Below are 25287 nucleotides of genomic sequence, written 5' to 3'. Positions count from 1 at the left end.
TAAACGGGCTACCAAAACAGGAGCTGCAAAGGTCCTTCGAAATGTTAATTACGCGGTCTACACGCTGTATTGACGCAGAGGGAGATTATTTTGAGTAAATAAACGTGTGTGTAAAAACTTTACTTGTACTTTTTTTCTTTTTATAGCAAAAATTCGGTTTCTTTTTAGACAGACCGTGTATACAGCTTGGAATATTCCATCAAGATATTAAAATAATCTTGAAAATTGTCACTAGTCCTATTAATTCCAACGTCTCACGTTAATATCTTACATTCCACAGACAGGGTGGAATCAAACATTACTTTGGAATTTAATATAGCCCTATCTTCATGATTTGTAATTTTACAAAAGAATGTTGGCTCTCTGAATTTTCTCTCAATTCTGCATCATAAATGCTAGGCAACGATGTTTCGTATTAAACTACAAACAAAGACGTGTAAATCGCTCTATATTAATTTTATCACCAGGTGTCGAGTGTCCTCCGTGTTCATGACAGTTGGTGCATAAGTAACGGTGCACCGAGCAAATCCTTTCGCGGGAACACGAAGAATTTCGTCTACAGAGAAGTAATCGCCAGTCACTTCTGGCTTCAATGTCCAAGGTTGGTTCGTGTCGTTTGTGACAAGCACAGTTTGAGTTTGTTGTGAGCGCACAGCAGACGCGAAGAAGATGGTCTCCATTGGTTCTGGGAGTTTGCAGCAGCCACCAGAAACTTTCAATTTCAGTGATTTATACTTTTCGATGTCCACTATTGCCTGGAATATATCGTCAACAAAATTTTTGCTTTTCGAGAATGGAATTGTTTGAAGATATATTTTTAAACGAGTCTCCCCTGATTTGCACTGAGAACTATTAAGGGATGACTTATGTTAAAATGGAAATCAAGTAATATTGACACTAAATATTTTTAACCCTTTGCACTCGAGAGGTGACTCTCAGTCAACATTAGGTTTCACGCAGCATAGCTACAATACCTAATGTTTCTTTAGGTTTAATTTCTTTGGAGCTCAAAGTGTCGATAAAATGATTGCCGGTGAGGTAAAGGTTACCTTATTTAAAAAAAAAAAACAAAAACACTAGATAGCTTAGAATTCATGGCAATAGAATGCTAAGAAACATCTCGAGTTGCTGGTAAATACCAGAAAAAAGGTTTCGAGTGCAAAGAGTTAACACTGGACATTTTATTTGTACCTATTATTACCGTGAAAATTCAAATGACTCGTTATCAGAGTTTCTTTTTTTTTTTAATCGAGTGTAAAAGTATTTCACAGAATAGTGAATTCAATAATATGCAATAGTATACAAAAGTCTTAAAACAGTTTTGGGACCAATGGTAAGACTAGGTTTAGCGTTAATATTTAATTTTGCGTAATTTTCGTTTAACGAGCCCGAATAATTTGCTGGTTATCGATCCATATTTTCTAGTCGAAATAATTCATTGTCCCCTTGCATTTTTAATTGTATGGATGAAATCGATAGGTTGGAGGTGTCAGGAGACAGCAGAGTGCGCAGAAATCGTCGCTAAAAGATTATTCGAAATATTTATGCGCAGTGAATGGGAATCGTGGTCGGACGCTCACCTCGCTCTGAATTAAACTGCGCTGCTGAGAGGGTTGGAACTTGATAACGAAATTGACATCCATACCAGGGGAGCAATAACCAGACACAGGGTCGATTCGAAAATTTCCTGGCAATTTCGACGTGTTCCACTTGAATCTAAATTAATTCTACTTTAACTTCGTTTTGTCTGTCGAATGTCTCGTCTTCTCTCTTCTTTTTTTTTTTATCATTGAGATACTTTTAGTCTGCACCAATTTAATTAATTTCCACGTGAATCAGCGCAGAAATTACTTCAACTCTCGTATTCTAACTTTGCTTGACCGACCCGAATGTATTTCTACCGACTTTGGCGGCACTTTTTGTCGCGAAGAATTTAATTAATTTCGACGCTAGACACGCCAAGGACGGAAATGGGTATTTTGTAGAAATTCAGGCCACGGAAAAAGGACTGGGGCGTATTTGCAATGCTTCATTCGGGTAATTGAAAGATAGTGTATCGAATTATTGGGAGAAAAAAATATTACGTAATTCTCTTCGTATCAAGCTATTATTTAAGTAAATATTCATCACGTTGCCACGACGTGAAATTGGCGTACTTAGAATTAACACAGAATTGTTTTGAACAAGAATTTTATAATTCGTATCGAGGAATTTCATTTCCCAATATCCTTGGCTTACAGTTTATGTGGTAAAACGAAAATGGTGTTCAATAAATGGAATGCGAGTTTTAATAAAAGCTGGATGGAAGACTTGGAGTCAGATTGAATATCTCCTTCGTCTTTGCGGGATTTAAAATTGTATCTTTCGTTTTGCATAATGCATCTACTTTTAATATTTTAATCAAATGACACGTGCATCAAGTTTCGTTTTAATTCTGAGCATAGAATTTTATGCTCTTAATGGGACCATAAAATAAAATAAAGATCAAAGCGCTGCAGTAAAACGTTTTCGATGTATCCTAGACACTCCACGCCATTCTTCTTTACACAGTAACCAATAATACAAACTTACAAAAATGTTTACAAGTATTATCATCTAAACCAGTGGTTCCCAAACTTTTTTGTCCTACCGCCCCCTTTCTAGAAAAAATATTACTTAGCGGCCCCTGGAAATTAATTTTTTTTTAAATTTTAATAGCAATTAATACGAAATATATATGTATTAATGTTTCTACCTTTTTCGTAAAATATAGTAAAGGAAGGTGTAAATTCGAAACATTGAACTTTGAAATTATGAAACTATTTATTGACCTCGGAATAAAATAAAATACAAAAAAAGTTAAAACATTCGAAATCATCTTAATGAGAAGGATGAACCTGGTGTGCTGCTAAAAATTTAGTAATCCTTGGCTCTATTTTCGCCAGCAGTAATCTTAAATCACCGCGGTTTTTTGTTGTTAATAAATTGGTTATTGCACTGAACCCAAGTTCCACTAAATATGACGAAAGAAATGCAATTAAGAACATTTGAATTACATCCCACATTGACCGTCAGCGCCCCCCTGAATCGCTGCAGTATCTACCAGGGGGCCGTGGCGCCCACTTTGGGAATCACTGATCTAAACTTTAGGAATGTAAACCCACCTTGCACCCACGTCTCCAGTGTTCATCAAAATCACCTTGACCTCTGCGAAGCACCCCTCGACGATGGTTCCAAAAGAGACGTGAGTCCTGTTCAGTCGAAATTCCGCTCCAACACAGCTTCCACGCACCATGAATAGTGGCATGATCGCCGAGGACACCTGCAGGCCCACTTTGACGGTGAAGGGCCTCATCCTGGACGTAGGTTTGAACCTCACAGTGACATCGATCCTCTTGTTAGGCCTCAAAATAACGTTCGAGGATGGCTCGATCCGTAGAACATCCTTAAGTCTCGGTTCATTGGTTTGCAACACGATATCCTGGGTCCAGGAACGCTTTGTTTCCATCACGGACGCCTCATCCAGCGTGTGTCCATTCTCGTTGAATTCTTTCACAGCGCAGGATTGAGCTCGATCGCGATAGTCCTCGTAGCCACTGAGGTTTTTCGTCAGGTCGAATTTCACCTCGATGGGGGCCAAACCCTGGTTCACCACTGGGATCTTTCTGATTACGGTTCTGGAGATGGAAACGCTGCCTAGGTAGATGGATTTGTCGCAAGGGTTCACCAGATGGATCTAGGAGGCGTTCAAGGTTTAATTAACAGACATGATTGAGCATTATTTGAATATTATTAGGATTATAACGAGAAATAAATCAGTACAATGTAAACGTTAAAGGTAAAGTCCTTGGTGCTTGGTACTTCATGAGTATAAATACACCAGAATCATATTTCTGGTCACTACAGCATAAATAAAATAATTGTTTAAGAATATCTAATGATGATAACAACTGTCTATTAGATAGTAGAAATTCTGCCCTCCAATTTGAATTTTGGTAGAAACGAATCGGACGACTCCTCGTCGAGTTACAACACTTCAAAGTCATATACATTTTTATTAAAAAACAATCGTTTGAGAATATATAATGATGATAGTAACTGTCTATTAGATAGTAGAAATTCTGCCCTTCAATTTGAATTTTGGTAGGATCAAATCGGACTATTCTACGCTGAGTTATGACACGTCAATGTTTCCAATATAAAAAGATACTCATGAATGAATGACTGAGCCAGTGACCTACATAAATTCCTTTAATGTGTACGCACGTCGTCGTAGTAATGTAGTAAAAAACGTAAACAGTGTCTAGCGTAGTATTTCCTGGAAGAAGTTGTCAACAATCTTCCTTACACAGTTTTTCTTAAATTTAACGAGTTCCTTTCGAACGATTTGGATGAAACTTGGTATGCAGGGGTTTTTGAGGTTCCTGATTTCAAATCTGAACTCGAAATTTGAAAATTCAAAATGGCGGAACAAATATGGTGGACCAAAATGCGAAAAGTGATTCGATTTGGATGAAATTTGGTATAGAGGGGTTGTTGAGAGCGCTAATTTTAAATCTGAACTCAAAATTTAGAAAATTCAAAATGGCGGAACAAATATGGTGGACCAAAATGCGAAAAGTGATTCGATTTGGATGAAATTTGGTATAGAGGGGTTGTTGAGAGCGCTAATTTTAAATCTGAACTCGAAATTTGAAAATTCAAAATGGTGGAACAAATATGGTGTACCAAAATGCGAAAATTGATTTGATTTGAATGAAAATTGGTACACAGGGGCTTTTGGAGTGATTGGTTCCAAATTTGAACTCAAAATTTAGAAAATTCAAAATGGCGGAACAAATATAGTGGACCAAAATGCGAAAAGTGATTCGATTTGGATGAAACTTGGTACACAGCGGTTTTTGGAATGATTGGTTCCAAATCTGAACTCAAAATTTAGAAAATCAAAATGGCAGATCCAATCTAGACCCACAAAATGCGAAAAGTGATTAGATTTGGATGAAACTTAATATACAGGTTTTCTTGAGGGCGCTTTTCAAAGCTTTATTTTAAAAGTAGGAAGAAAACCTGATGGTAAGGAATCTATATTAACTTGTACGATTAGGAATTAAGCCTCCACTTCTGACTTTAAATTTCCCTCTTTCGTATTAACTTTCTGGAAATTGAAATGCTCATTGGCGAAACTTGCCAAAAGTTCTCGGATAAACTTGCAAAGGAACTCGACAAGAGCTCGATTCCCTTGCGAATATGAAGATCAAGCAGCGTGTTCAAGGCTTGTAAAAAGTTTGAGCAACTCGATCTCAAGCTCAGCAATGAGCACTTACCTTGTAGGTGATTCCTTCTCCGGTAATAATTATTTTCTTCTCGTTGACCGAGTTGATCGTGAAGACCAAGCACTCGTTATACTTTGTTTCCTTCAGTGGACGAAAAGTGATCGGTATAGTGATCGTCGAATGAGCAGCCAGGGCTTCTGCGATGGAGTTGAGATCGACGGACAGGTGCGGTTGCTCTTCGAATTTGCATTCAATTCTAAATTACAATTTGCAAATATATTATTTATACTATTCATAAGGGTTCCATTGGTTTATTAAAAATTAAGACAAATGGCTTTCATTTATTATCATTTTTTATCAGCAATTCATATGTAAACGAATCGTTCATCCTTGACTTTACTCGATTGTATAAACAATTAAGTTTTAAGTGCCTGAATACTCACATAAATGGCACGTCCTCGGAGTTCGACACACACAGCTCAGTGTAATACGACATCGCGTTGTTCTCTTGAATGTAACAAGGCCCGAAATCGTATCGATCAAAGCTGAACTCGATAGCGGGTTTCCTCGAAGAAGCTTTCAGCAGAAATTGATAAGTCGGCCCGTTCGAAATCTAAGGTTTAGCCAAAGAATAATTTATAATTTCGCCTATTTGATAATGAACCGTTAGATATCTGGAAGTTGGGTCAATTTCGACCCACACGACCACTGTTGATCTATAGATCCAACAATGAACTGACATGTTTATCCTAGTAAGCTATTATTTTCTAATGATTTTAATTTTATTTATAATTCATTTCCTCGGTATCTCCAACAATAATAAGGGTCAAAATCGACCCAGCTCCACCGAGCCATCGATCAGCCTACTTTCAAAGTAATCGGATGATCCCTGATTGTTGTTTTCTGATGTGTCGTGAGAGTCAGGCTGCAGGTCGATTGCGATTCGCTAATCACGTGTCCCTGTTTCTGAGGAGTTACGACGACGTAGGCGTTCCTGCTAATGACTTCCGGTGTCATACCGAGGTCCCAGGTATAATAAAATGCCGTTCTGCCAGAATTCGCTATGTCGAACGTGATTGGGATCGACACGTTCAGCATCAGCTGCAACAATACTTTACATTCCTCTATTTCCTCCGAATAATACTTTCAAACATTTTTTCTAAGATGCCTTTCAATAAATTTAGGAGTGTTTAACTCTTAATTTGAAGACCTCCCTTCCTATTAATTACTGTGGATTTAGTCACATCCGCTTTGCAGAGTCTGCGAACCGATTTATGGAAACGAGGAAATCGCGAAAATCTGGCGCCGCTTCGAGTCTCGTATTCGGTTTGATTTCGTTCGCTGCGAAATTCTTGGTAAATATATCGTGCATACTTTGCCCAGGTCGATGACGTTTTCCGTATCCACGCAGGCTCGTACAATCTCACCAGTCGCGACGGAATAAACGACCGAGGACAGGATCGCGTAAACGGAGGCGGTCACGAAAACGGCTAGGGGACTTTTCATCAGCTTCACGGCGCACTGAATGGAAAAGTGGAATTCACCCACGCGGGTTGGATGGTACTCGACCCTGTGGGAGGAGGTAAAAAATTTCACCGGGACATTCCACTTGCAACTCCTCGCGAAAATCGCGAGGCTTCTGGAAAACATGATTTCCCTGTCGTTCACCACAATTCATAGTCATTTGTAGTTTGAATTTTTAGGGCATTTTTGAATTGAAGACTTTAACCCACGGAGGTATATGGAAAATGGTAAATAACACGTGTAAAAGTTTATTATAATTCATAAACATTTGATGTCTGAATTATTAGAGAATTTTTGACTTTAAGACTTTGATTTTCCGAAGTACGTAGAAAAATGATAGCACCCCAATGATAGATCCTTAGATTAGTAAAATAGATTACCATAAGAATTGTTCTTTTTTTGGCTCCAGAGACCCAGTCATTGGAGTCACATTGAGCTTCTGAAATTTACCCTCGGAATATAGAGATTCCTCCACCACCCTAAACGGTGCGTGAAAATCCTCATCGTTCAGTAGCCTGATCGAATCGCGAACGTTGTGGCCTGAAAGCAAACAAAATGTATTCTCGTTTACTCGTAATCGTTCGACGTACACGGATAATTCATTCTTGAAAAAATTATGGTAAAGTATCGCGTTTCATCTTTCGATCTACCTCTTTCAAGGCGTTTCTCAGAGAATTTGGAAGTGTTAAGGAACGTAAGACGGAAGGTTTCTTAAAGGAAAACATCGAGTTGGTGGATAAGGTTATGATAGTCCTACAAAGTAATTATTTTTAGACAAATAATAAAGTCGAGTCATAGATTTCCAAAAAGCGCGGGCGCATAGCATGCCGTCTCTCTCTCTCTCTCTCTCTCTCTCTCTCTCTCTCTCTCTCTCTCTCTCGTTGGTTGCTTCTCGAGATTAAAGAAAGAATAAGATAAGAATAGAATAAAGATAGTTTTAAAGATTCAGTAAGAAAAAGGTTTAAGAAAATTTGTAATGGAAGTGGAGGTCATGCAAACCCCTTGTGGAGCATTAATAAAGTACATACAATAAAGTCAGTCATATGAAAAGGCCCTGTCGGGAAGGTCTTCGACTTCGAAAGGGAAAATGATAAAGAAAATTGTCACGTTCGTGTTTCAGAACGAGAATGCTCGAGACTCAACCCAAGATTGTTGGCTTCAGTTTCACGTGGACCGTGAGGCAGTGCACCGAGGGCTCGGTTACTGTTCCGACGACGAGAAAAAGGCACTGCAGATTGTATCTATCGATGGAGAAGAGCCAGAAGGATTCGAAGACGCCGACGTCCTCTGCCAAAAACGTGAAAGCCAGGTCTGTCTGTTTCCCGCGCTCCGCGATGCCCTCCGGCACTGTGCAGTGAAAATTCGATATCTTGTCTGCGAGATGGGGCGTTCGATCCCTCCAAGTGAAATAGTAATCGTCCGTCGTTGGATTGATAAGGTGGAATTTTCTGGAATCAACAAACCAGCTCGATGACTTCAAATTGAAAATTAGATCGCAAAATGTGTTTGTACAGGCTTTATCGTGCCTCTAAAACGTATTTCATTAGGGACTGCAGGGACAGTTTTTCAAGTAAAAAAAATATCTTAATGTTTCGGGAGCTTGAACATTTGGTTAGGAAGTGATTGGGAGATTTTAATAATCTTTTTGTAAGTCTTGAAATATTTCTTTAGGAGTCTTCGTAAGGAGGGTTGCATTTAATGAAAATGAAAATATGAAGAAAATTTTTGACACGAAAAGAATAATAGTATATCATACGTTTAGGCACTTTATCATAAAAAATAGTAGAACAGTTTTGTAAACAGATATATTAATAATATAATCGAGAAACCAAATCGATAATTGAGTAGACGTATTAATTACGACATGGAGTCAGAGACGAAGGACGTAAATATCGACCCTGTGACTTCAAAGTTTACGAATGCAAGCGTGACGAGCGATTCGGCGACGCTTAAAAAATTTCACGTACCGTGGCTGGCCCCCATTCCCCATTCTAATTAATTCCCCGGTGTCTCTGCGTCGCAGGCAAATGAAACCGTAGTAATTTGTTAGCAGCTTAGTTAAAACCTTCTGCGTTGTAGTTTGATGGTGTGTACACTTACTTCACGTGCGTCTCGCCTACGCCGACCACTTTAAATTCGATTACCCTGATATTCTGCCACAAAGCGGGATCCTCTATGCCGCGTCCCAGTGGTCCAGGTCGCTGTGGATCTCGTCTGCCGCTGGTTATGTAGTCGCTCTCTTGTACATCGAAATGACAATACGGCAGTAAACTCCTCCCAGTGACGGGGATCGTCAAGTCAGGCATGTTTGGATCTAGATTTTCTATTCTGTTGAAAGTAACACTTGTTTTCACTCTTGTAGCCGCACATTACACTTTACAGACTCGCCAGTGTTATACTATTTTCGTTTAATTATGAAATCGTACACGCAGGAAAGGTACGCCTTGTAATGGAACACGTCCATAGGGGAGAATTTCAACGTGCATTCGACGGATTCCTGAGGCGAAATCGTTCCTGTTTCAGGATACACTGTGAATGGTACGTCGTCACTCTCCAGCCAACTGTCCGTGGTTCGTTCCGACAAACCGGCGGTGCTGCTGAATAGATCCGACGGCCTCGTGCTGGAAGCTTTCATCTCGACTGTCCCTGCAACAGTGTACGTTTCTTTCAAACGAGAAGTCATCTACTTTTAAATTACAGCTTCTCGACTTACGCGGTTAATTCGTTCCCCTGTAAGCTGTACAGCAGGTAATATTGCAATTAATGAATGATACGAGTAAGATCACTTTTAGTTGAATTTTACTGATAATGAACCGTGATTCTTATTAATATTTAATCGAAGACTGAATGTTACTATGTGCACTGTGAATATTCAATTAATTCGGAGATGTACATATTTAATGCATTTTAAAGTTTCCGATTATTATACCAATGTTTTTCGAAAAAGTAATATTCCCGAACATGACAAGTTAAGAATAAAATTTAAATATGTGATCGTAAGATATCTTTTTTTTTATATTTTAATATCTTTGATTGGATTAACTAAATATTAATTTCTGACAATAGCTTAATTAATTATTACCAATAATTATTATTTAAACAATGGTAGGGAATACGATTTTGATGTAATATTAATGTTTTACGAATCATTTTCTCGATGAATTCATCGAGCCTTCGAATCGACCTGTCAAGACATGTCACGCGGTTGTTGTTTGCCCTTGCCCCACTCTTGTTCGATAGCGAGCCGCGACCCTCGACACAGGTATACGAGGGGTGAGAATTCATTCTTCGACGATCCTTCGGTCGATATGGATCTCGCGATCGCGCGTCCGCGTCTCGTATCCCTCCTATTTTTGCTTGTGTAGTTTCCTACTTGCTTGTGGTATTGCTTGTGGGTACCTTAGTTTGGTTTGCTTAGTTTTAAGGCATGTACCTAAGTTAGTTTTAAGGCATGGATGTACGAGTGTCTGTCCTCTACCAAACAATTATTAATCAACTTATTTTGTTTGTTCGTAGGTCCATATTGGACTCGCAACTTCGTTCTCCACTTCGGTCACTATTACTTCATGTGATAAGTGTAGTGACCAACTGTGTAACTGGAGAGAAAGGTCGGTTGCCGTCCTCCTGGTGGATCTGTATTCGAGAGGAAGACAATCGGCTCCTTCGGATCGGTCCTCTACTTCCTGCATCACGTTTAGTGTAGTCCCAGGCTCCCGGCGCAGTGCAGTAAGTCCAAAGCGCAGTGAGACGGGTGCAAGTCGGGTCCTATAGTGGCTCCCAACAGGGTGCAAGTTGTAGAGGACTGGTTCGGAGGCGTCGGTCGTCTTCCTCTCGAGTCAGATCCATCAAGAGGAAACGGGACTGACTCAGTAAGTCCGTTACATGGTCGCGTCGTGTCGCGATTTCCATTTAGCTTCCATTTAGTTCAAATAATTATTTGGTAGAGTCAGAGACATAGACTTTGGAAATCAAAGGGAGTTTGTTTTCTTTGATTTCCATGGTTTCGTACTTGGTATTAAGCTCGTCGACTCTATGTAGAGTATGCAACTATGTATGTATACTCTATGTAGAGAGAGATCGAAGGAAGTTCGATTCCTTCTATCTCCGGGTCTCCAGTCGCAGCAACCTCCACGTGGTGAGACCTGGTAATCGGTATTACTCGTGACGAACAATCCTTTGTCGCGAGTAATATCGAGCTAATGACTGCGAACTTGCAATAAGATCTTTAGATATAACAAGTGGAAAGTGTAAAGTGGAAAAGTGGAAATGTGTAAAGTCCAAAAGTGTAAAGTGCAGAAGTGTAAAGAGAAAAGTGTAAAGTGAAATTAGGTTTAGATTAGCAGGGACAACATCAAGGAGCCGTAGCTGGCATTAGTGGTCCGTAGTGGGGATGGTTTCTGTGCATTTATCGTATAGAAATTTGTACATGTAGGAAGATTTTACTGTGGCAGCAAAACAATGTTCCGTTACAATTGGCTCTTAGTGCGTCACAATCCAATGAAAGGGTTTTCTGAGAAAAAAAAAATGTCCTGTCGCGGGAAATCATTAAATATGGTGCAGCAGATATCCTGTCATTTGATTTTCAATCTCTCCAACTCTCGCGTGTGCGCGAAGTCTGTAAATTTTATTTATTTAATTTATATTTACATATATAGGTGACAGAGCTCTTCACTAAGGAACTTCAACAATTAATTTTAACCTTTTCACGCCCTTAGGCACGTATGTGAACATTTATTTTGTTATAATTATAATTATTGTCAATAATAAAAAGAACAAAAATTTGATAATAACTTATTTAATACAAAATTCCTCAACAAGAGGGGTACAAATTTTATAGTTTGGCTCCACTGATAATGTTATTCCCGATATACAGTTAAAGAGGTTAAGGGCCAACTATCAATGAAAACAAATCTGGATAGAATTCGTAAGTTTCCGATGATAATACAAAAATAAGTAATACGACGAATGTTAGATTCTATAGTTTCCAATTGTCTCGAGATAAAATTTTAGTCCTGCAGACATTTCCATGTAAATTTCCATGTAAATCAGTATAGCAATCAACGTGGTACAATTACTTCAAAAAGAATTGTTCGTCACGAAAGTGGTTCAAGTCTTTTCAATTATTATCAAGTGCATCTACTATAAGCAACAGGTTTCCTAACGTCTTAAAATCATCAGGTTAAGCGTAAATTTACCAGAAGTGGATGACACGAGCTGTCTAGAGTGTCTAGACAATAAATTTGCGTTGTCCCCAGCGCTTTTTCCATCCACATCGAAGTTTCTGTGACGCAGCTCACTTGTTGCGGAGAAAATTCCTCGCACAGATCTCGAATTCGGTCGAGAACGTGAGACGTCCGCGGTCCTCGGCCTGGAAGTCGTGTTTGGACTGTCCTCCATTCGTCTTTTCGGATATTGCTCGTCCATGTTTACCTTCCAGGCGTACTCGGTGTTCACCGTTCCAGGATTCGACAGGACGAACGCATATTCACGAGTCTGTGACGAAATTTCAAACCCAATCGCTTCTATACTATCGATATTGCAGCAGATGAATATCCACGTTATCGAGTGGCTATGAAATCCCTAATCGAATTTCTAGTGTTCTCTCATGAAATTGTGAAATGAACTATAAAATTGAACGAAAAAGAGGACACAAAAAGGAAGACTAATCGGAATTTAATCGAAAGGGGACAAAATTAAATTTCTATTTTTCTAGCGTTTTCTGATAAAATTGAGAAATGAACTACGAGACTGAACGATATAAGAGTAGTCAAGAAGAAAAACTAATCGGTATTTGATTGAAATAGGACAATAATGCGAACCTGGAACATCAGCGTGTCCTTGAAGTGAATTTCTTGGACTAAGCAGGAGTACTCCGAGAATGCAACTTTGGCACTGAGTAAAATTTGGATGTACTTGGTACTTCCGGCCATGCTTTGGCACTCTGGTTCCACGGTTGGACGCACGATTCTCTTGGACAGGCCTTCTGCGCTCTTAGGCTTGTCGATTAGGTCAGGTTGCACGCTCTCCCATCGCACTTCCGTTTGTCGATCGTCCCAAGCCTCGTCGTCGTCTGTACAAGCGATTTCCCATACGACACACTCGATACGAGTCTGTTGGACAAACGGGATTCATTTATACGAATATATTTACAAATGTATAATTAGTAGATTGTGGATTTTATACATTTGTGATGTAATCTAATATGATAAACGTATGCTGACCGTGATCAGAAGATGTGTGCACTTCTGCAAAATGAAACAATAATATTATTATAATAATTGTAGAATATATTCAACGTGTGTATTACGCTGTGTATATTTCATGTATGTTTTCTACATCATTGTATGCATCATTGATGCATAAAATCCTCAGTATAATAATTAGGATACAACACTGGGTTCAGTCAATAGTTCTGCGAGAAATATAGAAGCAAATTAACCAAAGTACGTGAAGAAATGAATTCAATAAACCAGGAGAAACAACCAAAAATGAAATGGATTATTTTTTGCGATCAAAAATTCACAATATTCACGATACGTCAATTTTATATTCGTTTTAGTTTTAGGGACGCACGTTCACAAGATTCATGGGCTCCGGTGCCAGGAAGGTAGCAACTGTCTCTTTGCATGTCTGGAACTTGATGTGTCCAATTGATGGCACGAACACGAGATCGGGATGCTCGGTCCATTGGAAACGAAACCATCGGTCCGGCGATTTATTGGCAATCCTGAACGTCTTTTTGTACATTTTGCCAACGAAACAGAGCCCGTAGTCGAGGATATAGGTCAAAGACACCGCGGGCCTCGAGCTGGCAGGAGCTGAAATATATTTTCATCCAAGTTGCAATTAATGAACTGTCGGGCACTGATTACTATTCATTACGAAAAATTGCATCGTTCACTCCTTTCCAATCTCGTTACATCGTTACAGTCGTGACGGTTCGCGATGGAAGACCAGTGGTTCCCAAACTGTTCAGAAGGTGCACAGACAAGAAATTTTTAGAGAATTACTCTAAATTTAAAGCACCATCGCTTTGGAAAACACTGAAGTGGGTGTCAATTGATATTGATGTCCATTTAAAATTTAGATTTGGAATTTTGACAAGAGTTTTAACGAGAGACTATTATTTTCTTCTCACTCTGTACTGGAGAATTACTATACATTTAAAGCACCATCGCTTTGGAAAACACTGAAGTGGGTGCCAATTGATATTGGTGTCCATTTAAAATTAATATTTGTAATTTTGACAAGAGTTTTATCGGCGAATCAATTATTTTCTTCTCACTCTATACTGTTATCATGTACCTGACGCTAGGGAACTTTGTCTTGTTGACAGTCTGCGCATTCTAGCAACGGAGTTTCGACTTCCAACTGTAGCACCACGTTTATTATCCTCGAACTCTAAACCCTCCAACACTAACGGTTCCATGTAACATTCTGCCTTCAGATTGATCACCATGTTCTCGTAAGGATTGTCAACCACGAATAGGCGAATTTTCCCGTCGCGTTTTCCGACCTCAGTCGGGAAAAACGTCACCTTGAAACGCGCCACGTTTCCAGGCATTAAACAAACCACGGTGCAGCGATCATTGGGTTCTAAAATATTAATAAACTAATATTTATATGTACAAACTATTCAGCCTCGTTTCTTACTTGATTTAACAAATTTACCTTCACAACTACTGGCCCAAATTGGCAGCAAAGATTGTGTATTAGGACAGGCTGCAAAAGTGAACACCTTGTCCCGATCCTCGTCGATTTCAACGATGACCTTTGCCTTGATGAATCCGATGTTTTCCAAGGCGAACTCTCTGTGATTTTTTTCGTTGATCAGTGTACGACCAAAACTCAAGGTTGCTTTTTCACGATTTCCATGAATCGGTTCTATGATAGCCACTTCTGGTACGCAAGATTCTCCTACCAGTTTAATGGAGAGCTTCTCTTCGTCCAAATTCGAGGGAAGAATCACGGTTGCTTCAAGGATTCCTTTGAACGTCTGCAGAGAGTTGTATGTGTTGAATAGAAAATTATCTTTCTTCACTGGATAATCAAATGATTTGTTAATTTGGAATCGAAGCCTTAGCACTCCTAGGCTTCGAGTGTAAAGGCTTTAAGTGGAAAGAATTGTAGTGCAAACGATTGGAGTACTAAAGCCCCAAGTCCAAAGAATTGGAGTGCAAAAGCTTCGAGTGCAAAAGCTTCGATTCCAAGGTACGGGGTTTTAAGACTTGTTTTGATACGAGTAGTAAGTATGCAAGTATTTCAGGGATTACAAGTACCCATTTTACCTCTATGACGGCTGGAGTGAAAGAGACAGTGAATGTCTTGTGGCTCATAGGTGGAACGCTCTCGTTTTGAGGTTCCACAACAAACGTGTCCGGCTTTGCCGTACTTGGAGTCAATGATCCAGCCACGAAAATCACTTGCACACTCGCAGGCACTATATTTCGATTGTACAGCTTGAAACAGGTCGCATGAGTAGTCATCACGCAGACGTGTCGGAAGTAGAGGCATTTTTCTTGACGTGCAAACACCGTGTGTGGTCCAATCTGTTTAAAAATATTATTTAACAGTAACGAATGCCTCGTTACTATATTCTTCGAGCGATAGAAAACCTCTTTAGGGCAATTGAAGTCCTGGATGCGATCGACCACGTGGTTCTCCTGGAACATCGAGTCGAGATTCTCGAAGTCGAGACACGGCATCGAAGAATTCACGAGGAGTGTTATTACTTTCCCGTCTCCATCTTCTGGTACACTGTCTCTAACGTGAACCATGATTTTTTCATCCTGGGAGCCAACGAATTCAGGGTAGCAAGTGATGGCAATGGCGTCCGTTTGGCCAGGATCGACGTCACCCTCGGTTTTGGCAACAGTCATTGGGCCCATTATTAATTTTTCTGGTTCCGAATGATCCCTGTATATTGAAAAATTTATTAGAATAATGTCTCATTAGAAACTGTCGCTGGTGCTAAGCAAAAATTCAATGACTACAGGAGCATCGAATATTATATTAAATTTACTCGATCTCGGCTCTTTTGCCTCTGGCAGATCTTTTTGCCGCTTTCGATGTATTCGTCCTCGCTGTCAGATTTGCCTTCTTACGCGGAGCTGCCTTTGTCACTTGAGTCATGTAAATTATAGATGGATGTTTACCCGTAACACGAATGGAGTAGTGCAATGGAAATTTTCCAATGTTCTCCACGTTGAGGTACATGGTCTTCTCTGTGCATATGGCAAGCGATCCAAAGTCCATCAAGGGATAAGGATCGACTTGAAATCTACAGTAAAAATAACCATTTTCCAATGAAATTTATATTATTAATTTTTTAAACAATATTATACCTGGTATAGTACGCGTTAAGGGAGACTGTGAGTGGAATCTCAGCGACTACAGCAGTATCCTTGTTCGTATCGATCAGGTGGCACTTCAGTATCGAAGCTTTCCTAAGAGTCAGCTCGTCTTTTGGTACAAACGTCACCTGCAACGATGCATTTTAAATGCATTGCGAATTTTTGTATTTTTCTTTGCTATGTACGAACTTCCACGATCCTCTCTCTATTCGGTGGAACGGAGCCAGATGCTGGACGAACCTCCAGGTTCTTCTTCAAATTCGTTGGTAAATTTAATTTCGCTAATTTTTCATTATCCTCCAATGTGACACTGTAAATATGTGACCATGGCTTTATGACAATTGAGGAATGAGAAGACAGACTTTATTCTGAACCAGGCACTTGAAACAGGTATCTTGGAATCGAAGTCTTTGCATTCGGAGCCTTTGCAATCGAAGCCTTTGCACTCAAATTCTTTTCACTTGAAGCCTTTGCACTTGAAATCTTTGCACTTGAAGCCTTTGCATTCGAAGCCTTTGCATTCCTATTCTTTGCTCTCCAATCCTTTGCACTCGAAGCCTTTGCATTCCTATTCTTTGCTCTTCAATCATTTGCACTCGAAGCCTTTGCTCTCTAATCCTTTGCACTCCAATTCTTTGCTCTCCAATCCTTTGCACTCCAATCCTTTCCACTTCAATCCTTTGCATTCCAATTCTTTACTCTTCAATCCTTTGCACTCCAATTCTTGGCTCTCTAATCCTTTGCACTCCAATCCTTTTCACTCGAAGTCTTTACACTTGAACACTTGGAGTGCGAAGGCCTCGATTCCAAGTTGCAAGCAAATCATTTGATTATTCAGTGAAGAAAAATTGATAACTTTGATGTAAACAATAATAGAATTTCTATTTATCACTTCTTATTCAAACAAAATTCAGACCGTCTTTGAAGTGTTTCAACTGCTTCATACTAAAGACACGAGAAGATAATATTTCTCACACGTATTCCACTTGATAATCGCCACGATTTCTTATCACGAACAAGCCACTCGCTGGGCGATTCACTTTGATCCATTTTAGATCGATAGGGTTCGCCTGATCTATATCAATGGCGACATCGTAAGTTTCTCCTGTCAGAAGAACCGCATCTGTGAAGATTGGCTCTTCGTTTTCCTCGCATAGAAATGCTTTGAAAATCACCGTCTGCGTTCTGATTACACCCACCTGTAAAATTAAATATTCGCTACATCATTCTACATTTTATCTCGTGAAAAAGGCCTTGGCTATAGGCCAAACCTACGGTATTTTTTAACTAGAGAACATTTAAACCTTTCACTTTAATTCCGAGTTATTATTAAGTAGAATCCAGAGCAAGCAAAAATTAATGGCTGCGCTTTTTTTGGTAATTAAGATTTTCTTCAGAAGTAATTAACGTCATTCGCGAGCGGAAATTATTCTCGCGAATTTCAGTTCCTTGTCACGGAAGGAGAACGCGTTACCTTGTCGCCATGATAGCAGAACTCGATTTTCTGTTCGTCCCAGGGCTTAATCACGCCTCTATCCGGTGCAAATGTGATCTGTGTCTCGAAAGGTTCCTCAGCTTCTATTTGCCACGGAATTGGTACAGGTGTCTTGTTTCTTGCAGTCAGAATTTGAAAGTCTCGTCTGTAGAGAAGCGTGCGACCAAAAGACAGCTGTTTCTCGTCCAGTTCTATGTCCAGTTTGGTACCCACACTCTGCAGCTGCATTATCAAATTAATATACAACGAATGCACATCGTGAAGACTGCATAAAAAAATGAATTTGAGAGCGGTACCTGAATCACTTCAACCTTTGGATTATTTTTTATGCATATGTATAGCCTCTCTGAAATGGTACCAAGTTTCGTGGCAATGGCTGACAGGGCCAGAACTTCGTGATTTGCGGGCTACGTGGGTATAAAAATAAAAATTAGCGGTTTCTGGGAGATCCAGCGTATTTGCGAATGAAAGAACAACGAGTGGATCGTTAGTGATAACGCACAGCGATGAGGAGCTTCTCCGGCTGGATGGAGAAACAGCCAGCGTTGCTTTCCCCGAGAGAAAAGAACACCTCCGCGTCTACGTTGGAAATGTTGTAAAACTTAAGCTCTGCTTCTCGACGATGTGACCTGTTCGCAGGGAATAAGTTGACGTACAGTGAATCACAAAAGCATTCGTCCTAATTCGACTGCTTCTTTTCTCTATTTAAGTGCGTTCTTATTCGTCTGTTTATAATAAATAAATAAGGGAGGTTTGTTTACCTTTTGTCTTTTCGAAGGACCAACATCGACCCAAAATCGTATACTTCGCTGTCCAAGTAGTACGTAGGGCCATCTGTATTGTCCAATTTGGTAGCTGCTGTCTGTATTAATTAAAATCGAATACAATAAACCAAGAAATAATTCCCATTTTATTATTGTCCTATTTTCAGTTTCAATACTTTGCTATAAATGACATCAGGGTTCATGTCCAGCCTAGGTACATCCGCAATGCCATTTACGTTCACTTCGTAAGTGATGTTGTTCCCATCCGCGATAGTCAACGCGTAAATTTCATCGAAAACCCCAATTTCTTGGGGTTGGAAGCGAATTTTGAACCTTCGAGTCTCGTTCGGTTGGAGGATCCATCGAGGCCTCAAAGTCTCCTCCAGAATAGTTTCTGAAACAGAGCCAGTAATCGTGTCCTTGCTTTCGACCGTTATCAACGACTGATCCTCCGTTCTGCTCCTCGACCTCTCATTTGCTTTGCTCGATGATCTTCGCTTGCGTCGTTTGCTGTTTCCTTGATTTCCGGCGCGACTCCCTTGCGCGCTTTGATCGCTGATCAGCAGCGACTCGCTGATCGAGAGGGGTTCCGGTACCGTGGTTATCGAGACCAGTTGGTAGACGTCTGAACAATTCATATTTCAGCTATTATTATATTTTTACTTTTAGCTTTTGCTCCGCTGATAAATTTTCGCAGTATACGTGGTAGACTAAAATATACTAATTAATCTAGAAATAATAATGAAAACCCTACTTCCGTGGACACGATTGTGTCTTTTCTGAATGTTTCTTGACTTGAGAAGCGAGTAACGTTTAGGTTGAAGATCTGGTTCAGGTGCAGGCTCTGCCACTGCAAGGGGAATGCGAATATTTTAAAAATTTTAATTGTAGGAGTAACGATGGTTTTTATAAAAATAAAAAACTTCTCTGGTATTATTCCAAGTGTTATGGAATGTGAATGAGACCCTAACGCTGCAACTTACCAAGAGCAGATTTTGCTAATAAATTTCCTCTCATCTGAGCAACTATAGTGTCGTGCATAGTCTTCATCCAAGGGTCACTGGCTTTCACGTACCATACATGAAACTTGCTCGCATTCGTCTGTGTTTAAACACAAATATTAATTAAATTCATTTAGCTTACATTTTAATCAACATCACCTCTCTGACAGTGTCCAGGGCTCCTACGTCTTTGGACTTGGCACTCCTTGGGACTCTGATCTTTGGTGCAGACGACACTTCCTGCGAAAACGATAATGAATTTATTACCATGAGGAGGTTCAAAGGAAATTTGCAATTAGTTAAGAGCAGAGCAAGGAAGAAATAACTACCACTGTCTTCTTTATAGGGTCCCAATCTCGAATAATATTCTCTATCCGCAAACGATCCGAGTGGTATTGATCCATGGCTGCCATAATTTCTCTAGCTTCGCTGGGAATTGTTTCTTTCCCTACGAAACAAACGCTTGGTATAATTTATGTATAATATTCTCAAGTGAATCGAGTTCCATTTAACAAATAATCTGATCGTAAGTCTGTAACTCTATTTATTCCAAAAATCCGAAGAGCTTTATTTTTCTTATTCTAAAAATCTGTAAAACTTTTATTTCTTTTTTTTTTTCGCAACGCACGGTTATTTCCCATAATCCTCCACCTGATTTCACCTTCCAATTGTCTAGTCCGCCTTAATTTAATTGCGTCTGCGAGTATCGCGGCTCGCGTATCGCTCTTGTTCCGCACAAATTGGCTCGCAACATCCCCCGTGCCATTTTACTTCCTCAATTTCATCGTCTCGACTCTTTCTCAAGCGGATCTTACTGCGTTTCGAGCTGTCTCTGCTCCTCGTTGCTTTACTGCCGGTCTCCCGTTTGCTGGAAGCTGGTCTCGAACTCGCGGACCTTTTATTGCCCGTCTGCTTGCGCCTCGTCGACTTTAAGCTTCCTTTTCCCTTGGGTGTCTTTGATCTCGGAACACGGCCACGACTTTCCTGCGGAACAGTTACGTTTGGATAAAAAATTAACGTCGAATCGACCCGCTGTTTGCATTTTTGCGTGCCTCTACAGCCTGCAATCATTCTAATGATCAGTGTTTACTGCTAGTGGAGGCTCGGAATCGTTGTTACTTTGTATTAATCCCTGGTTTGTTGTAGCCGTAATAAATAGCCGTGATAGACGTAATAAAACTTGGTCAAATGTGGTTGAATATAGTGCTATAGGCTTTGAAGCATTGTTACTTTATTTTAATTTCTAGTTTGGTTATAGTTGAGTGATGGACACAATAAAAATTAGTCAAATATGATTAATCTCTTCTCGCCCTTGGTTACATATGTGGACGTTTAGTTTCTTATAATTACTGTCAGTAATAAAAGGAACAAAAATTTAATAATAACAAAAAAAAAATCGTTCCTGAAGAGATATATAGTTCTATAAACTTTGAACCATTGTTATTTTAATCTCTACTCGCAGTCGAGTGATACACATAATAAAACTTGGTCGAATGTGGTTGAACATGGTTCTAACTTTTCTTTGTCTACGTTGTGACATCCGTTCGGTAAATTGAGCTCGTCTGAGCAAAGCTCTCGCCCTCTTTCCTGGCAAGACGGCTTCCAGATACATCTTCTTGTCCTCGTCGTCGAGTAAATCGTATTCAGACAACGACATCCCGTCGATATCCCGGATTCTCTCTGCACGATCCATCGTCTTCTCTGTTGCGAAGATGAAGATGCATTTTCTATACTCCTCGTATTAAAATTGATATCGCTTTACCGTAATCCTGACGAAGTTCGTCGACTTTGCGGTTGTAATCAGCCAGGGAGTTCAGGAAGGTAACGAAAAGGAAGTACTCAGCGTGGCCCACGGTTTTCAATAGGAGGATCAGGTTTTCGACGATGCTGATGCGCAAGAAGTTGCTCTCTAAGCTCTGCAGGACGAATCCTCGTTTGAAATCTCCCGCGGATAATCTGTGGAACGCGAATGGAGCAAGAGTGAAATCTAACGCTTGAAAATTCAGGAAAATGCTAAGAAGGAATGGACATGACCGATTTCAGCTCCGAACCCGTCAATCGTACCGTTCCACGAGAACTTCAGCAAATAGTTCAGTCCCCATTCCAAGGAACGATGGGTCCTTCCTGCTCCTGGCACTTCTGTCGCCAGTCCTCGCGCTGACTTTATCCCGTGGCGATTCCCTGACTTGACCAACTATCCTCTCCAGCTGCGATATGGCCTGAACCTTGTACTCGTATCTGCTCAAAGGATCCAACGTTTCCAGCGTCTCAGAGGCGGGAATTTTATTGAATTCGATCGAAGGATCAGGCTCCGTCGGAAGTCGAAGAAGGATGGCTTCTTTTTGGACATTCAGACGTTTCTCCTCGGTTTCAGGAGATTTTTGAACCTCTCCTTTTCTCTGTTTCCTGGTAGAGCTCTTGGAAGATTTCTCGCTCGCAGATGATTTCGTCCCTCCGTGACCTCTTCTTCCCTTCCTCGTATCATCGGAATCGATCTCGTCGGTCCTGAGGACAGTCTGGGCAGCCAGACGCTCCCTAATGGACGAGAATCTTCGATGAGTTATGAAAATGAAATTATTATCGACCTGGACCATCATTTCTCTCGTTCCCATTAACGATCGGCTCTAAGTAAACACTCTGGATGGTTTAAAATGAACTGTCGTTTATAAAGTATCGCAGGAAATAGAATTGGGGATCATGGATCATACTTGTGCCTCTCGTGAGCGTCTATGTAGTTTTGGTAAGCGTCGTCGATGGCTTGTCGTAGCCTGATCGAAGAGGAACTGTCACCTAGAGCAATGGCTTCCATGATGGCTTTGTCGATGGATAATACGGGAACGTTTAGGACCCTTGCACTTCTGCATGCTGTTTCTTGGTATTCTAAAATATTCACTTGGTTCACTTTAAATATTCCCATTCGAAACTCCAGTATTCATTGTTGATAATTAATTAAAAATTAACAAACGTCTACACGAAGAATATGCACGTTTCTACCATGTTTCGTTTGTCAAATAACACACGCTATATAATAACCTATATTAATTATTAGACTGCGGAAGTTTATGCACGATAACTATGTAACATGCATATGCAAAATATGCATGAAAAATATGCATGAAAAATATGCAAAATATGCACGAAAACTTTGAATAAAATTTAGTATAACAAGTAATATATTAGTATGTTACAGAATATTCGCTATGTACACATATATAAAATACTTTTCATAATTATTCTGGTATATTATAATTCGCGTGACAATAAATTATGTGCATTTTTTCCAAGTTTAATGGTGTTAGTTGGTGGCATTTGTCTGTCAAAATTAATTTATACGCGGAGAACGATCGCTCTACGTCACACGAAGTAATCGGTGCGTATTTAAATTTAGAACAACATTGTTCCGGCACACTTATTGGTCCTTGAATGCCCTCGTTATTTAAAATATTAGAAATTTTCGATAATGTAGAAAATCCTACTGTAGAAAATCCTTCTTTTACATTTTTTTCTAATCTTTTCACCGCAATCACCAGGAATACTTTTTAGATATATTATACTATTCATATGTTCCTCTGTTTCACATGAATTACCAGTTTTTTAGATTTTCCTGTTATGTGTGCCGGTATGTATGTGTTGGTTTAAATGCGATTTCCTTTCACACTTCACATTTTTATTCCAAATTTTGCAATGAATGCTTCTGTCATCGTTATCATTATTGTCGTTATCGTTAATAACAAAATTATCCAATTTAGCATTAATGCTTTTCTACTTTTTTTTACTTTTGGCATTTTTAGAGAATTAAAAGACACTTAAATATATTCACTTTTTCACAGAGATCATATTAACTGCGATAATTGAAGTGAAGTATTCGAAATCGAAATACAAACTGTCACACCTAACGGTCGATTAGCAACACAAGGTTACAGAAATATGGTATCATATGGGCTGTATTGGTGTAAACACTACACAATTATGATACGAAAGTATGGTGATAGACGAAACTAATTTGTCGAAATAGATATTTCACATAAGCACGATAAATAACATATGCAATATATTATTGCATATGTTAAAACATAAATATGCAAAATATGCAACATAAAAAATATATTTTTATAGCACTCTAATTTCGAAACAAATTTCTGTCTACGTCCCATTCTTTTAACTATTTCTTATAAAAATATGCATTTGCATAAACTTCCGCAGTCTATTAATTACAAATAACCAGAACTGAGATTTATTTTTGACTACTGTAATTCAAGTTTAGCAATGGGAGTGTTGCTTATCTGTTATTCCATACTTGAAATTTGTATGCAGGACTTTCGCTCGTCTCTTGCATGGTTACTTGTTTAGCACTGTTACCGTGAGTTAATCTTGAGTTGTGAATGGGCGTACGTATAATATTACTATAAAGTACCAGCGAAAGGAGCTCCGTGGAAAATAATGCAGACTTTTCTCTCCGGCCTCGCAGGATCCGGAAGATTGTTCGACGGAGCGGATTTCCGCTCGATACTCTCGAAAAGTTCTCTCACTGGGTCCCTCGTTTTATTCAGGAAGTATGGAGTGTCGTCCAGACTATCCGCGTAACCTTAAACCAGGGAAGTATATCTGCTGTACGTTTCGGTTCATGGTTTACGTTTAAACGAACACTGACACTGCCTCGGAAAGTAAATAGTAGCGAAACACAAATAAAATTAGCGGCACAAGTTCATCTTTATCTCGAGATAGAAGCCTCTTCGCTTCGATGAACAATGTTTAACACTACACGTTACTGTGACACTTACGTCTCTTAGTTTCGAGCTGAACTTCGTCTTGTTTATCCACGAATTCGATTGATTTAGTTGGAGATGTATCGTCGAGGAGGTCGTTGTAAAAATTTATCAAATGCTGTGGCAGGGGTTCCCCAGGCTTCCTGAGGGGCAGGAGGAGTTCCTCGACTTCGTAATAATCCAAGAGCGTGTTTATGACTTGATCTTCCGCCTGAAAGGAGCTTAAAAAGCGTCGTTTTTTTCTCAGGGTTCGTGGAATCCTTCATTTGTTAATTAATGCTAAAACTACTGAAGGCAAAGAGTATCTGTTATATATACGGGGTGAGTCAGATAAACTGTTACAGAGCGACAATGGTCGTAGATACAAAAAAATCTTACAGGAAAAAATTTTGAAGATTCGAAGAGGCCTATTTAATATGATTGCTGTTTTTTTGGTCCAGATGCTGAGGCTGTATCAAGAACCATGGGATTTTTTGTACACGTTATGAAAGCTGACATTGAGACAAATTTAGCAGTTTAGCTGCCTTTACCCTAATATGCTACTATATATTTTATACTAGACCAAAGGCAGATAATTTATCAGTACAATTTTCCTTAATCCTACTTCAAGTTAATGGTGCCCGTTACTTGTCTAGATGGTGCCAGAAAAATTCCACTGGATAATCGCAGCTGTTCTCAACCGTGAAAATTGCCTCCTGGATCTCAGTAAATGGCACTACCGGCAAGAATCGAACGACTGAATCAATTACGTTCAGGCTCTTCTCGACACCGTGCCCTGTCAAAGCGACTACCAGCGTCTCCAAGCTCATTCTCACGAGTATTTCTAATTTCGCTTCCGCGTGACACTGAAAGAAACAGGACCTTTCTGACTACACTTTCACTTCCATTTCGAGTATGTAACTTCGTAGTTTCTTTATTACCGATCTTCGAGGCGCGAAGCACACGCGAATTACTTCCGAGCGACCCGGTGGACAACGATTCGACTCGTATTGCACGTGAAACGAGCATTCTTCTTGCTTCTTACGTGCACGTGACACTTTTGCTTCCCACTCGCAATCGACCAATCCTCTACAAAGTAAAGCGTAATGATACAATAAAAATGTAAACATAAGCGAGGTAAGAGTGTAAGTTT

At 39.7% G+C, this 25287-nt stretch overlaps 2 protein-coding genes across 2 annotated transcripts; both read right to left on the bottom strand.

The window, feature by feature from the left end:
• Window positions 1–446: 446 nt before the first annotated feature.
• Window positions 447–19802, bottom strand: LOC128873538 (hydrocephalus-inducing protein-like). The gene is made up of 31 exons (XM_054117164.1): window positions 19719–19802; window positions 19549–19629; window positions 19372–19489; window positions 19143–19238; window positions 18565–19013; window positions 18386–18486; window positions 18127–18253; window positions 17921–18031; window positions 17604–17846; window positions 17105–17328; window positions 16319–16439; window positions 16121–16257; window positions 15799–16056; window positions 15392–15692; window positions 15065–15325; window positions 14448–14772; window positions 14082–14372; window positions 13350–13594; window positions 12596–12886; window positions 11972–12269; window positions 9203–9422; window positions 8877–9104; window positions 7920–8224; window positions 7157–7316; window positions 6627–6822; window positions 6120–6353; window positions 5696–5865; window positions 5304–5508; window positions 3144–3715; window positions 1581–1716; window positions 447–755 (listed from the first exon to the last, which is right to left on the bottom strand). Exons 1-31 carry the CDS (start codon window positions 19800–19802, stop codon window positions 447–449), a joined length of 6897 nt encoding a protein of 2298 aa, XP_053973139.1.
• Window positions 19803–20750: 948 nt separating this feature from the next.
• Window positions 20751–24964, bottom strand: LOC128873774 (hydrocephalus-inducing protein homolog). Its single transcript, XM_054117605.1, has 7 exons — window positions 24783–24964; window positions 24171–24376; window positions 23804–23974; window positions 22098–22269; window positions 21454–21924; window positions 21152–21345; window positions 20751–21090 (listed from the first exon to the last, which is right to left on the bottom strand). Exons 1-7 carry the CDS (start codon window positions 24962–24964, stop codon window positions 20810–20812), a joined length of 1677 nt encoding a protein of 558 aa, XP_053973580.1. The 3' UTR covers window positions 20751–20809.
• Between the last annotated feature and the right edge of the window lie 323 nt (window positions 24965–25287).

The sequence above is a fragment of the Hylaeus volcanicus genome, chromosome 3 (assembly GCF_026283585.1).
Source record: "Hylaeus volcanicus isolate JK05 chromosome 3, UHH_iyHylVolc1.0_haploid, whole genome shotgun sequence".
Classification (NCBI taxonomy): domain Eukaryota; kingdom Metazoa; phylum Arthropoda; class Insecta; order Hymenoptera; family Colletidae; genus Hylaeus; species Hylaeus volcanicus.
This window is presented reverse-complemented; position numbering and strand designations above follow the sequence as displayed.